The sequence below is a fragment of the Cetorhinus maximus genome, chromosome 23, assembly GCF_964194155.1.
Source record: "Cetorhinus maximus chromosome 23, sCetMax3.hap1.1, whole genome shotgun sequence".
Taxonomy (NCBI): domain Eukaryota; kingdom Metazoa; phylum Chordata; class Chondrichthyes; order Lamniformes; family Cetorhinidae; genus Cetorhinus; species Cetorhinus maximus.
The window spans coordinates 30029595-30043688 of record NC_135901.1 but is presented as its reverse complement, the minus strand read 5'-3'; the positions used below and the strand labels follow the sequence as shown (position 1 = coordinate 30043688).

Genomic DNA, 14094 nt, shown 5'->3' with positions numbered 1-14094 from the left:
CTGATGACATTAAACTAGGCAGGAATGTGAGTTGTGAAGAGGATGCAACGAGGCTTCAAGAGGAGTTGGACCGGCTAAGTGAATGGGCAAGAACATGTCAGATGGAAAATAATGTGAATAAGTGTGAAGTTATCCAACTTGGTAGAAAAAACAGAAAGACAGAATGTTTCTGAAATGGTGAGAGGTTGGGAAGTGTCGATGTCCAAAGGGAGCTGGGTCTCCTTGTTCATGAGTCTCTAAAGGCTAGCATGCAGGTGCAACAATCAATAAGGAAGGCAAATGGTATGTTGGCCTTCATTTCTTTTTATTCATTTACAGGATGTGGGCGTCGCTGGCTAGGTCAGCATTTATTGCCCATCCCTAATTGCCCTTGAGAAGTGGTGGTGAGCTGCCTTCTTGAACCACTGCAGTCTGTGTGGTGTAGGTACACCCACAATGCTGTTAGGGAGGGTGTTCCAGGATTTTGACCCAGCGACAGTGAAGGAACGGTGATATATTTCCAAGTCAGGATGGTGTGTGGCTTGGAGGGGAATTTCCAGGTGGTGGTGTTCCCATCTATCTGCTGCCCTTGTCCTTCTAGATGGTAGCAGTCGTGGGTTTGGAAGGTGCTGTCGAAGGAGCCTCGGTGAGTTCCTGCAGTGCATCTTGTAGATGGTGCACACTGCTGCTACTGTACGTCGGTGATTGCACAGGGAGTGAATGTTTGTTGAAGGGGTGCCAATCAAGGGGGCTGCTTTGTCCTGGATGGTGTCGAACTTCTTGAATGTTTTGGGAGCTGCACTCATCCAGTCAAGTGGAGAGTATTTCATCACACTCCTGACTTATGCCTTGTAAATGTTGAGCAGGCTTTGGGGAGTCAGGAGGTGAGTTACTTGTTGCAGGATTCCTAGTCTCTGACCTGCTCTTGTCGTCACAGTATTTATATGGCTGGTCCAGTTCAGTTTCTGGTCAATGGTGACCCCCAAGATGTTGATAGTGGGTAATGCCACTGAATGTCATGGGCAGATGGTTAGATTCTCTTTTGTCGGAGATGGTCATTGCCTGGCACTTGTGTGGCGCGAATGTTACTTTCCATTTGTCAGCCCAAGCCTGGATATTGTCCAGGTCTTCCTGCATTTGGACATGGACTGCTTCATTATCTGAGGAGTTGTGGATGGTGCTGAACATTGTGCAATCATCAACGAACATCCCCACTTCTGACCTTATGATGGAAGAAAGGTAATTGATGAAGCAGCTGAAGATGGGCTTAGGACACTACCCTGAAGAGCTCCTGAAGTGATGTCCCAGGGCTGAGATGACTGACCTCCAACAACCACAACCATCTTCCTTTCTGCTAGGTATGACTCCAACCTGTCCCCCTGATTCCCATTGAGTTGTTTTACCAGGGCTCCTTGATCCCAGGCTCAGTCAATGCATCCTTGATATCAAGGGTGGTCACTCTCACCTCTCCTCATTGTAAGGGGATTTGAGTACAGGAATAAAGATGTCTTGCTGCAGTTGTATAGAGCCTTGGTGAGACCTCGCCTGGAGTATTGTGTACAGTTTTGGTCTCTTTATCTAAGGAAGGATATACTTGCCATCGAGGGACTGCAACTGAGATTCACTAGATTAATCCCTGGGATGGTGGCATTGTCTTATGAGGAGAGATTGAGGAAACTGGGCCTGTTTTCTATACAGTTTTGAAGAATGAGAGGTGATCTAATTGAAACCTACAAAATTCTTACAGGGCATGACAGGGTGGATGTTGATAGGATGTTCCCCCTGCCTGGTGAGTCTAGAACCAGGGGACATAATCTCAGGATAAGGGGTAGGCCATTTAAGACTGAGATAGGGAATAATTTCTTCACTCAGAGAGTGGTGAACCTTTGGCATTCTCCACCCAGAGGTCTGTGGAAGCTTAATCATTGGACATGTTCAAAAGAGAAATCCATAGATTTCTAGACATCAAGGGATATGGAAATAGTGCAGGAAAGCGACTAGAGGTAGATGATCAGCAATAACCTAATTGAATGGCAGAGCAGGCTCGTTAAGCTAAATGGCCTATTTCTGTTCCTATGTTCCTGACAGCCTTATGGTGAAGGACGAAATTGGAGCCAACTAATACTTGGTTTAAATTTATTCACAGAATGAAACATTACAGGTATATACCTCCTGACTCCACTCCACTCCATGTCAGTTAAGTGTCTCTTTTTCTCTTTGAGGAAAAAAACAACTAATTAGCACAAAGAGTAAATGAACAAATTAACGAAATTGTTTCCCCATGATAACAAATAAAACGAGAACCAAATGGCAGATCAACAAAAAGGCCAAATTAGCAAATTAAAGGGGGTGGTCCCTTAAAGGGACACTGTAACTAAAATCAAAATCTCAAAGGAAACTTATCTAATTCAAATCAAAATGTGGTTCTGGGGGGCAGTAATGATGCATCCCAGCCCCCGCGTTGCCCACCGGTCACGGAAGGCCTCCAGCGTGGTAGCGGACACCACGCGCTCCCTCTCCAGGGACACCCGGCTATGAACATAGCCGGGGAAGATGGGCAGACAGTTGGGATGGACGACCCCCTTGACCACCCGCTGCTGGAACCCGTTAATGGCCAACTTGACCAGGCCCAGGAGCAGGCTTACAAGGAGGTCCTCCTCCCTCCTCACCCGCCTCAACTCCGCACCAGGTGTCCAAAGATCAGGAGCGTGGGGCTGAAGTGCAACGAAAAGTTAAGAAAAAGCCCCGTAAGAAAACTGAAAAGGGGCTGTAATAATCTACTACTACTAACACAGACGTAGTCCACGGACTCCACCAGGCTGTAAAAAACGCAGGCATATTGGGAGTCTGTGAACCACCTTAACCTACCGTTGTCTGGGACTGCTGCGTGCAACACCCTCCACCCCAGGTCCCCGATGGAAAGGGGAAGGACCCCACTTAGAGAGCCCGCCCCCAACTGGGGACCTCTGCCCCCAAATGGTAAGAGAGCACACCAAGGCATGTCTGGCTGGCGGGCGAAGACAAGGAGATGAAGGGTGTGCAGCAGCAGCCCAGACAGGAAATCCCTCCATGCCGAGCTAAAAGGCACGGAGCGCATTTCCATGAGGCAGCTCAGGCTGTGGGGCCCAGGCTCCCGAGGGAGGGTTCGGGGCTTGGGGTCAATGTGGAATTCCGTCCGAGCAGGAGTATGCTCAGAATGGAACCACCGAGCACCTGAGTGTCCTCTAAGCCACGTGTGCCGTCAGGGCTGAACACCACTGTTTGAAGCTGCTGGATGACATCGGCCGCGAGCTGGACACCCACTGACGCGCGATGCACCAGTTCAAAGGTCATCCAGCCTACTCCTCCCCCACCCAGCAAATAGAGGTGAGGAGGGTTCTGGAGAGGGAACACGTAGGCTTACAAAGCTAAAGGATATGGCAGCATTGCAGGACAGCTATTTAGGTAATGATTCCCAGAGTGTGACAGGAAGGGACAGAGTGTACAAACATAAAAAACAGCAGCAAATATGGTCAAAGTGGGAAAAAAATGGTAAAAAGGCAAAATTAATGGCTCTTTACTTAAGTGCACGTAGTGTTCAGAACAAGATAAATGAATTAACAGTACAAATAGAGGTTAATGGATCTGATCTTATAACCATTGTGGTTACAAGGAGATCAAAGCTGGGAAGTAAATATTCAGGGGTATGTTACTTTTCGAAAGGACAGGCAGGAAGGAAAGGGTGGTGGGGTAGCTTTGTACAAGAGTGAAGAAGTGCAAGAGCAAGAAATGATCTTGGATTGGAAGATGTAGAATCCATATGGGTGGAAGTAAGAAATAGCAAGGGGAAGAAGACACTGGTGGGAGTGGTCTATAGTCCCCCTAACAGTAGCTATACTGTAGGGCAGAGAATAAATCAGGAGATAATGAAGGCATGTAAAAAAGGCAGTACATTAATCATGGGTGACTTTAATCTTCATGTAGATTGGGAAAATCAAATTGGCCGAGGTAGCCATGAGCAAGAATTCCTTCAGGACAGTTTCCTAGAACAATATGTTGTGAATCCAACTCGGGATCAGGCTATTTTGGATGTGGTAATGGGTAATGAGGCAGGTTTAATAAATGATCTCAGAGTAAAAGAACCCCTCGGAAACAATGACGGTAACATGGTAGAATTTAGCATTCAGTTTGAGAGTGAGAAACTTGGATCGGAAACAACTGTGTTAAACTTAAATAAGGGAATTACAAGGGAATGAGGGCAGAGTTGACTGAAGTGGACTGGGGAAGGAGGTTAGCAGAAAAGATGGTTGATGAACAATGGCAGGCGTTTAAGAAAATAGTTCATGACTCATAACAAAGATACATCCCAGTGAGGAAGAAGAATTCTAGGAAGGGGATAAACCAACCATGGTTAACCAAGGCAATTCAGGATAGTATCAAATTGAAAGAAAAAACGTACAATGTGGCAAAGATTAGTGGTAAGCCAGAAGATTGGGAAAGTTTTAAAAACCAACAAAAGATTACCCAAAAAAAAGGGAGAAAATAAACGTTGTGGGTAAGCTAGCAAGTAACATAAAGACAGACAGTAAGAGCTTCTTTAAGTATATAAAAAGGAAGAGAGAGGGAAAAGTGAACAGAGGCCCCTGAGAGAATGAGGCTTGGGAGATAATAATGGGGCACCAGGAAATGGCAGAGGAGTTGAATACATACTTTCCCTCAGTCCTCATGGTAGAAGACACTAACAGCATTCCAAAAATACTAAATCATCAAGGGGCAAAGCTGGTGGGGGGTGTGCGGGGGGAGTGGTGTTGGGGGAGGAAATAAATACAAAAACTATCACCAGAGGAAAAGTACTAGGGGAACTAATGGGGCTAAAGGCCGATAAGTCCCCTGGACCTGATGGGTTGCATCCTAGGATATTAAAGGAAGTCGCTACAGAGATAGTGGATGCAGTGGTAGTGATCTTCCAAGAATTCTCAGATTCTGGAAAAGTCCCAAAGGATTAGAAAATTGCCAGTGTAACACCCTTATTCAAAATGGGAGGGAGACAAAAAAAAGGTAACTATTTGCTTAACATCTGTCATTGGGGAAAATATTAGAGTCTATTATAAAGGATGTAATAGCAGAGCATTTAGAAATACATTATATAATCAAGCAGAGTCAGCATGGCTTCATGAAGGGGAAATCATGCCTGACAAATTTATTTGAATTCTTTGAAGAGCTAACAAGCAGGATAGATAAAGGGGAGCCAGTAGATGTAATATATTTGGATTTCCAAAAGGTATTTGATAAGGTACTGCACATAAGGCTAATTAATAAGATAAGAGCCCATGGTGTTGGCATGGATAGAGGATGGGGTAACTAATAGAAGACAGAGAGTTGGGATAAGGGGGGCATTTTCAGGATGGCAACTTCTAACTAATGCAGCGCCAAAGGGATTGGTGCCACAATTATTTACAACATATATTAATGAGTTGGATGAGGGAAGTGAATGTACTATCGCCAAGTTTGCGGATGACACAAAAATAGGTGGGAAGGCAATTAGTGAGGATGACACAAAGAGTCTACAGAGGGATATAGACAGGTTAGGTGAGTGGGCAAAAACTTGGCAGATGGAATATAATGTGGGAAAATGTGAGGTTATACACTTTGGCAGGAAGAATAGAGGAGTTGAATATTATTTAAACGTAGAAAGACAACAGAAAGCTGCAGCACAGAGGGATTTGGGGGTCCTCATGCATGAATCTCAAAAAGCTTACATACAAGATCAACAGGTAATAGGGAAGGCAAATGGAATGTTGGCCTTTATTTCAAAGGGAATGGAGTATAAAAATAGGGAAGTCTTGATAAAACTATACAAGACGCTTGTTAGACCACACCTAGAATACTGTGAACAGTTTTGGTCCCGTTATCTAAGGAAAGATATACTGGCATTGGATTCAGTCCAGAGAATCACTAGGTTGATTCCGGTTATGGAGGGATTTTCTTATGAGGAGAGGTTGAGTCGGTTGGGCCTGTACTCATTGGAGTTTAGAAGAATGAGAGGTGACCTTATTGAAACATATAAGATTCTTAAGGGGCTTGACAGGGTAGATGCTGAGAGGTTGTTTCCCTTTGTGGGAGAGTCTAGGACTAGAGGGCACAATCCCAGAGTAAGGGGTCGTCCATTTAAGACAGAGATGAGGACGAATTTCTTCTCTCAGAGGGTAGTCAATCTGTGGAATTCTCTACCGCAGAGGGCTGCAGAGGCTGGGTGATTAAGTATATTAAAGGGTGAGATTGACAAATAGTTAATCAGTAAGGGAATCAAGCGTTATGGGGGAAAAGGCAGGAAAGTGGTGTGGAGGATTATCAGATCAGCCATGATCTCATTGAAATGTGGAGCAGACCCGATGGGCTGAATGGCCTACTTCTGCTCCTACGTCTGAGGTCTCCAATTAGTGTGTCAGCAGATTGGTTGACCGAATAAATCGTTTTCCACACACAGAGCAGGGGAATGGTCTCTCTCTGGTGTGAACCGTCTGGAGTTGCAGCAGGGTTGATAACTCAGTGAATCCATTCCCACACAAGGAACAGGTGAATGCTCTCTCCCCAGTGTGAACTCTCTCATGCGCCATTAGATTGGATGAATCACTGAATCCCTTCCCACATTCAGAGCAGGTGAACGGCCTCTCCCCGGTGTGAACTCGCTGAGGTGTCTGGAGGTGAGATGGCCGAATGAATCCCTTCCCACACTCAGAGCAGGTGAATGGCATCTTCCCAGTGTGAACTCGCTGGTGATTCTGCAGGGCAGGTGAATTAGTGAATCCCTTCCCAAACTCAGAGCAGGTGAACAGCTTTTCCCTGGCGTGTATTCACTGGTGTCTCCACAGGTTGGATGAAAAAATGAATCCCCTTCCACAAAGGAAACATTGGAATGACTTCACCCCAGTATGAACTCGCTGGTGTCTCGCGAGGCTGGATGAATCGCGGAATCCCTTCCCACACACGGAGCAGGTGAATGGCCTTTCCCTGGAGTGAACTCGCTGGTGTGTCAGCAGACTGGATGATCTAGTAAATCCCTTCCCACATTCAGAGCAGGTGAACGGCCTTTCCCCGGTGTGAACTCGGTGGTGTCGCAGCAGGGTTGATAACTGAGTGAATCCCTTCCCACAAATGGAGCAGGTGAATGGCCCCTCCGCCCGGTATGAACCTGCTCGTGTGCCAGCAAGTTGGATGACTGAGTGAATCCCTTCCCACACTCGGAGCAGGTGAACGGCCTCTCCCCGGTGTAACTGCACCGATGAGTTTTCAGCTCAGACGGGGCTTTGAATCCCTTCCCGTACTCCCCACATTTCCAGGGTTTCTCCATGGTGCGCATGTCCTTGTGTCTCTTTGGGTTCTACAATCAAATGAAGCCTCATCCACACAGAACATGTGCACGGTCTCTCCTCACTGTGGATAGCGATGTTTTTTCAGGCTGTGTAACTGGTTAAAGCTGTTTCCACAGTCAATGCACTGGAAACACTCTCACTTGAGTGTCACAGTGCCTTTAAGAGAGAGAGAGACCTGGGCCAATCTTTCCAGAGTCTGCACCAACCTTTCCAGAGTCTGCACCCTCCCTGGACTCACTTTCTTTCCCTTCAGTTCCTGCAAGTCAACAATTTGCCCCCAGAATGAGAAAAGAAATTGAAAGGGGGAAACATTGATTTCCTCACAGATGTTGCCCAGAGGAGGAAGTTTTAGTCTGAAGCTCATTGTCCAACTTCAGCATTGTGACGTCTACAACGGAACCCTGCCTGAATCAGCCAATAGGAATCAGTTTGCTCCGCGGTGACGTCCTCGGGTTTCAGTCTGCAGGCCAGGCGCGCGGACACGGGAGCCCCCGCCCCCACCTATCGCTTCCCCTTCCCCTCCACCTCCTCGAGCCAAGGTTTCCAGGCAACCGGCTGACGGATCCGGCCAGAGCGAGAAGCCACTCGGAGAACACGGGAGAGGGGAAGCTGCGCATGTGCGGGGGAGAGCCCGCCACTTCCTTCCCTTCATGCTGAGGGATTGACCAATGGGAAGAATTGAAGGACCGGAAGGACTCTGGTCCTCCAATCAATCAGAGCGCGGGCTTTGTGTGGATGAAGATTGAGCTTCACACAGACTGAAACTTCCTGCTGTGTCCAACATCTGTGAGTAAAACACTTTGTTTTCTTCCCTTTTCCATTTCTTTTCTCATTCTGGGGGGAAATTGTTGACTTGCAGGAACTGAAGGGAAAGGAAGTGAATCAATTTAAAGGAGAATCAGCGTTTGTTTTGAAAATGCTTCTGATTTTTATAGACCCCAAGGGGATCAATGTTGGGTCCCAGGTATCTGCCCGGGTGGGGGGAGGGGCACCAGACCTGGCCTCAGTGCCACAGGAGGCAAAGCCGGGGTTCCTGCTCCTCACCCTGATCCCCCAGCTGGGAGGGAGCCTGGGGTCGTATTCATCAAGAATGTGCCCCCCTCACGTCGGTCCCGGACGGTCATTCGGGAAAAGGTGGAGCCAACGTGCAGCCAATGCCAGGGTGTTAAGGGTGGACACTGAGAGGCTGTTTTCCCCTGACTGGGGAATCTAGAACACGGGGGCATAGTCTCAGGATAAGGGGCCGATCATTTCAGACTGAGATGAGGAGAAATTTCTTCACTCAGAGCCTTGTGAATCTTTGGAATTCTCTTATCCATCTTCATCCAGGTTCACCAATGCCTTTCAGGGAAGGAAATCTGCCGCCCTTACCTGGTCTGACCTACATGTGAATCTGGACCCACAGTGATGTGGCTGACCCTTAACTGCCCTCGGAAATGGTCGAGCAAGACACTCAGTTGGACCAAACCGTGACAGAAATGTCGCACCTGATGGGCTACATAGGCTCACAAGGTGGCTTAGTCCCAACTTCTCAAGGGCAATTAGGGAGGGGCAACAACTATTGGCCTTGCCAGTCACTCCTACATTACATGAAAGGATAATAAAAATCCCTGTGTGTTGTGGGTCCTCAGTCACTGAGTATATTCAAGCGAGAGAATGATAGGTTTTTGAATATTATAGGATGAACGGATTTGGGGACAGTGCACGTCAGACATGGTCTTACTGAATGACAGAATAGGCTTGAGGGGCTGAATGGCCTCCTCCTGCTCCTATTTCTTATGTTCTTATGTTACCAGGATCATCAGGAGAGATTGGGAATAATTAAAACATCAAGTAATCAATGAGGACAGAAGGAGGGAGGGCAGTGAGTGTGGGTGGGTGGGGAGGATTTACAGATGAGATGGGCAAACAATTGAATCCAATCAAAAAATTATCTGTTCTGAATTTGTATTCTGTACTCACAGTGATGTCTTTTGAAAACTCCTTTTACAGGACATTAGAAGAGGAGGATTTACAGACAGAACTTTCAAATGAAATGTGACGTCAGGACCTGATAGAATCACTCGATTCATCAGGACCTGAATATCATCGGCCTTTGAATCTAGAAGGAGAAATGTTTGTCTGTTCCGCCTCCTTCGAAAGATTTTAAACATCAGTGTGACTGGAAAAGCACCAAAACACACACACCCGAGCGAGAGTGTTCGAGTGCACTGACTGTGGAAAGAACTTCAACCAGTTACAGACTGAAAAACATCACACCTTTCACAGTGGAGAGAAACCTCACATGCATTCGCTGAGGATAAGGCTTGAACTGATTGTCAAATCTGGAGAGACACAAGGATACCCAAACCATGGAGAAACCATGGAAGTGTGGGGACTGTGGGAAGGGATTCAAAGTCCCATCTGAGCTGGAAACTCATCGGCGCATTCACACCGGGGAGAGGCCGTTCACCTGCTCTGAGTGTAGGAAGGGATTCACACAGTTATCCCATCTGCAGACACACCAGCGAGTTCACACTGGAGAGAGGCCTGCTCTGCGTGTGGGAAGGGATTCAACGATTCATCCACCCTACACACACCAGCGAGTTCACACTGGGGCAAAGCCGTTCACCTGCTCTGAGTGTGGAAAGGGATTCACTCAGTTATCCAACCTGCGGAAGCACCAGTGAGTTCACACCGGGGAGAGGCCATACCACCTGCTCTGAGTGTGGGAAGGGATTCAGTGATTTATCCAACCTGCTGGCACATGAGCGAGTTCACACTGGGGAGAGAGCATTCACTTGCCCCGTGTGTGGAAAGGGATTCACTCATTTATCCAGCCTGCTGAGACACCAGCGTGTTCACAGGTGATTCCAGGGGTTGGATTCTGCTGTTTTTGCTGCTGTTAATCACATCCAGGGCTGAACCATGTTCATTCTGACACTTGGTGAAGTTGGAGGGTCAGAGGGTTTCTTTCTGCTGGACTGGCCGGCTTCATAGGCAGTGGCTTCCAGGTCATCACCACTGGCTGTTGAAATAAAGTTCTTCCCCACGCCAGCATGTATCTCTAATCATATAATAAAATACTGTGTCTTACACACATTTTTGGTGCAGTAATGTTGGTTGTGTCTTAGGTGCAACAGAGTGAGAATGGAGCGAGAGTGTGTGGGATGGAGATTTAATGCTTTTGGGGAATGAGAGAGGAAAGAATGTTCTATAGAAATTAGAATTGTCTGTTCTGAATTTCTATCCTGTACTGACAACAATGTTTGTAAAATCCTTTAGCAGGATATTAGAAGGGGAGGATTTGCTGACAACATCACGTCAAGATCTGACAGACTCACTTGACTCATCGGAATCTGAATATGATCAGCCTTTGAATCTAGAAGGAGAAAAGTTTTGTCTGTTCTGTTTGCTTCAAAAGGCTTTAAACATCAGCGTGACTGCAAAAGCACACACCCGAGTGAGAATGTTCCAGTGCACTGACTGTGGAAAAAGCTTTAACCATTTTCAGAGCTTGAAAAAAACATCACCATTCACAGTGGGGAGAGGCCGTACACGTGTTCTGTGTGAGTGCGAGGCTTCGACTGATCGTAGAACCTGGAGAGACACAAGGACACGCGCACCATGGAGAAACCGTGGAAATGTGGGGACTGTGGGAAGGGATTCAGATCCCCATCTGCATTGGAAACTCATTGGCGCAGTCACACCGGGGAGAGGCCATTCACCTGCTCTGAGTGTGGGAAGGGATTCACTTAGTCATCTCACCTGCAGACACACCAGCGAGTTCATGGTTTCTCCATTGTCCAAGTGTGCTTGTGTCTCTCCAGTTTCGAGGATCAGTTGAAGCCTCCTCCACACTGAACATGTGTACTGTCTCTTCCCACTGTGAGTAGTACGAACAGATGGTGCAACTGGTTAAAGCTCTTTCCACAGTCAGTGAACTGGAACACTCTCACTCGGATGTGTGTGCTTCGGTGCTTTTCCAGTCACACTGATGTGTGAAACTATTGAAGCAGACAGAACAGACAAACATTTCTCCTCCTGAATTCAAAGGCAGGTGATATTCAGATTTCGGAGAAATGAGTTCCTCGATCAGATCTTGATGTGATGTTTGGTTTGAGATTTCTGTCTGCAAATCCTCTCTTCCAATATTCTGTAAAGGGAGTTTACAAAAGTCATTACAGTCAGCACAGGATAGAAATTCAGAACAGACAATTCCAGTTTCTACGATACATGCTTTCCTCTCTCATTCCCAAAAAGCTGTAAATCTCCGTCCTACACACTGTCCCTCCATTCTCACTCTGCTATACTCAATATACACCCTCCCAATTCTCCTGAAGGTGCCGATTCATATTCATCGACCGATCCAAGCTCACTGCTTCTTGTCCCAGACAGAGACATTTGGCAACTCACTCCGAGATGATCAATAGTTTCAAAATGAAATTGGACTGGATGAATGAAATTCATTTCAACGATAGAATCATAGAACACTACAGCACAGAAAACAGGCCTTTCGGCCCTTCTAGTCTGTGCCGAAATATTATTACGCTAGTCCCATTGACCTGCACCTAGTCCATAACCCTCCAGACCTCTCCCATCCATGTATCTATCTAATTTATTCTTAAAATTTAAGAGTGAGCCCGCATTTACCACGTCAGATGGTAGCTCGTTCCACACTCTCACCACTCTCTGAGTGAAGACGTTCCCCCTAAACCTTTCCCCTTTCACCCTAAAGCCATGTCCTCTCGTGTTTATTTCTCCTAATCTAAGTGGAAAGAGCCTACTCGTATTTACTCTGTCTATACCCCTCACAATTTTGTAAGCTTCTATCAAATCTCCCCTCATTCTTCTACGCTCCAAGGAATAAAGTCCTAACCTGTTTAATCTTTCCCTGTAACTCAACTCCTTAAGACCCGGCAACATCCTAGTAAATCTTCTCTGCACTCTCTCAATCTTACTGATATCCTTCCTGTAGTTAGGCGACCAGAACTGCACACAATACTCCAAAGTTGGCCTCACCAATGTCTTAGACAACCCCACCATAACATCCCAACTCCTATACTCAATACTTTGATTTATGAAGGCCAGTATGCCAAAAGCTTTCTTTACAACCTTGTCTACCTGTGACGCCACTTTCGGGGAATTATGTATCTGAACTCCCAGATCCCTTTGTTCCTCCGCACTCCTCAGTACCCTACCATTTACTGTGTCCTACCTTGGTTTGACCTTCCAAAATGTAACACCTCACACTTTGGATTGATTTGACCTGGAACTCGCTTCCTCGAGGGATGCAGAGATGATCAATGATTTTGAAATGAAATTGGATGAACACTTGAAGGAATAAACTAGCAGGGGAAAAGGGATATAGAGGGGGAATGGGACTGACTGGATTGCTCTACAGACATTCGGCATGGACTCGAGTTGCTGAATGGTCCTCTTCTGTGCCATAATGACTCTGTGACTGAAAATATATAAGGCAGCTACAGTACTATATTACAAGACTGGAAATAATAATAAATGCATTTTATTACAGAACCATAAATAATTTATATTAAATATGTACCATATTACAAAACTAGAAATATCTCTGTCCGATATTAATTTACTGTCTCCTTAAATGTCAGCCATCTCCTGAGGAAACCACCCCTTTAATTGTGAACATTAGGAAAGAGACCATCTTTTTAGCCAGACAAATAAATGTGAAAAGCTGAGGGAGCAAAGGATGTCAATGTCTTTAAGAGAGAGAGAGAGAGAGAGACCTGGGCCAACATTTCCAGAGTCTGCACCCTCCCTTGATTCACTTCCTTTCTCTTCAGTTCCTGAGTTAATAATAAAGTTGTAAAGTAAATAAAGTTGACTTATTATTTCCAGTGCTGTAATATAGTACTGTATTTACATTATATATTTCCAGTCATCAAGGCACAGAAGGAGTCTATTCGGTAACTTGAGTCCATGCTAACTCTGTAGAGCAGTCCCATTCCCCCTCTATATCCCCGTCCCCCTACAAGTTTATTTTCTTCAAATGTCCATCCAATTTCATTTTGAAATAATTGATTGTCTCCACTTCCACTACTGTCAGTAAATACAGTTATAGAAAGATTCTCAAATCTTTGGACAAGAAGACGTGAGCATGGATCTGTTGCTCAGCATGAATGAGCACTTTCAGGAGAATTGGGAGGATGTCCATTAGGTACAGCAGAGTGAGAATGGAGTGAGAGTTTGTGGGAGACGGAGATTTACAGCTTTTAGGGAACAAGAGAGGAAAGGATGTTCCATAGAAACTAGACTTGTCTGTTCTGAATTTCTATGCTGTACTGACAGTGATGACTTTTGTGAACTTCTTTCACAGGATATTCGAAGGGGAGCATTTGCAGACAGAAATCCGAAGTCCAAACATCATGTCAAGCACTGCCAGAATGACTCAATTCATCATAATATGAATATCCTCAGCCTTTGAATCTAGAAGGAGGAATTTTTGCCTGTTCTGTCGCTTCAAAATGTTTCAAACATCAGGGGACTGGAAAGGACCCAGGACACACACACCAGAGTGAGAGTGTTCCAGTGCATTGATTGTGGCAAGAGCTTTAACTAGTTACACAGCCTGAAAAAGCATCGAATCTCGAGAGACAGAAGGACATGTGCACCATGGAGAAACTGTGGAAATGTGGGGACTGTGGAAAGGGATTCGAGACCCCATCTGCACTGGAAACTCATCGACGCAGTCACACTGGGGAGAGGCTGTTCACCTGCTCTGAGTGTGGGAAGGGATTCTCTCAGTCAT

At 46.0% G+C, this 14094-nt stretch overlaps 4 protein-coding genes and 1 pseudogene across 5 annotated transcripts in view; 3 read left to right on the top strand and 2 right to left on the bottom strand.

The window, feature by feature from the left end:
• Positions 1 to 14094, top strand: part of LOC144697263 (uncharacterized) — a 330696-nt gene that overhangs the window by 87540 nt on the left and 229062 nt on the right. The gene's annotated exons all lie outside the window — the stretch shown is intronic.
• LOC144697287 (uncharacterized) overlaps positions 1 to 14094 on the top strand; it is a 685032-nt gene that overhangs the window by 489838 nt on the left and 181100 nt on the right. The window lies entirely within an intron of this gene.
• The window catches only part of LOC144697957 (uncharacterized), a 375283-nt pseudogene that overhangs the window by 183157 nt on the left and 178032 nt on the right, over positions 1 to 14094 (bottom strand). The gene's annotated exons all lie outside the window — the stretch shown is intronic.
• Positions 1 to 14094, top strand: part of LOC144697292 (uncharacterized) — a 318255-nt gene that overhangs the window by 283470 nt on the left and 20691 nt on the right. The gene's annotated exons all lie outside the window — the stretch shown is intronic.
• On the bottom strand, positions 6957 to 13132 carry LOC144697348 (uncharacterized). The gene is made up of 2 exons (XM_078569340.1): positions 13073 to 13132; positions 6957 to 7506 (listed from the first exon to the last, which is right to left on the bottom strand). The coding sequence occupies exon 2, from the start codon at positions 7316 to 7318 to the stop codon at positions 6992 to 6994; it is 327 nt and encodes a 108-aa protein (XP_078425466.1). The 5' UTR covers positions 7319 to 7506; positions 13073 to 13132; the 3' UTR covers positions 6957 to 6991.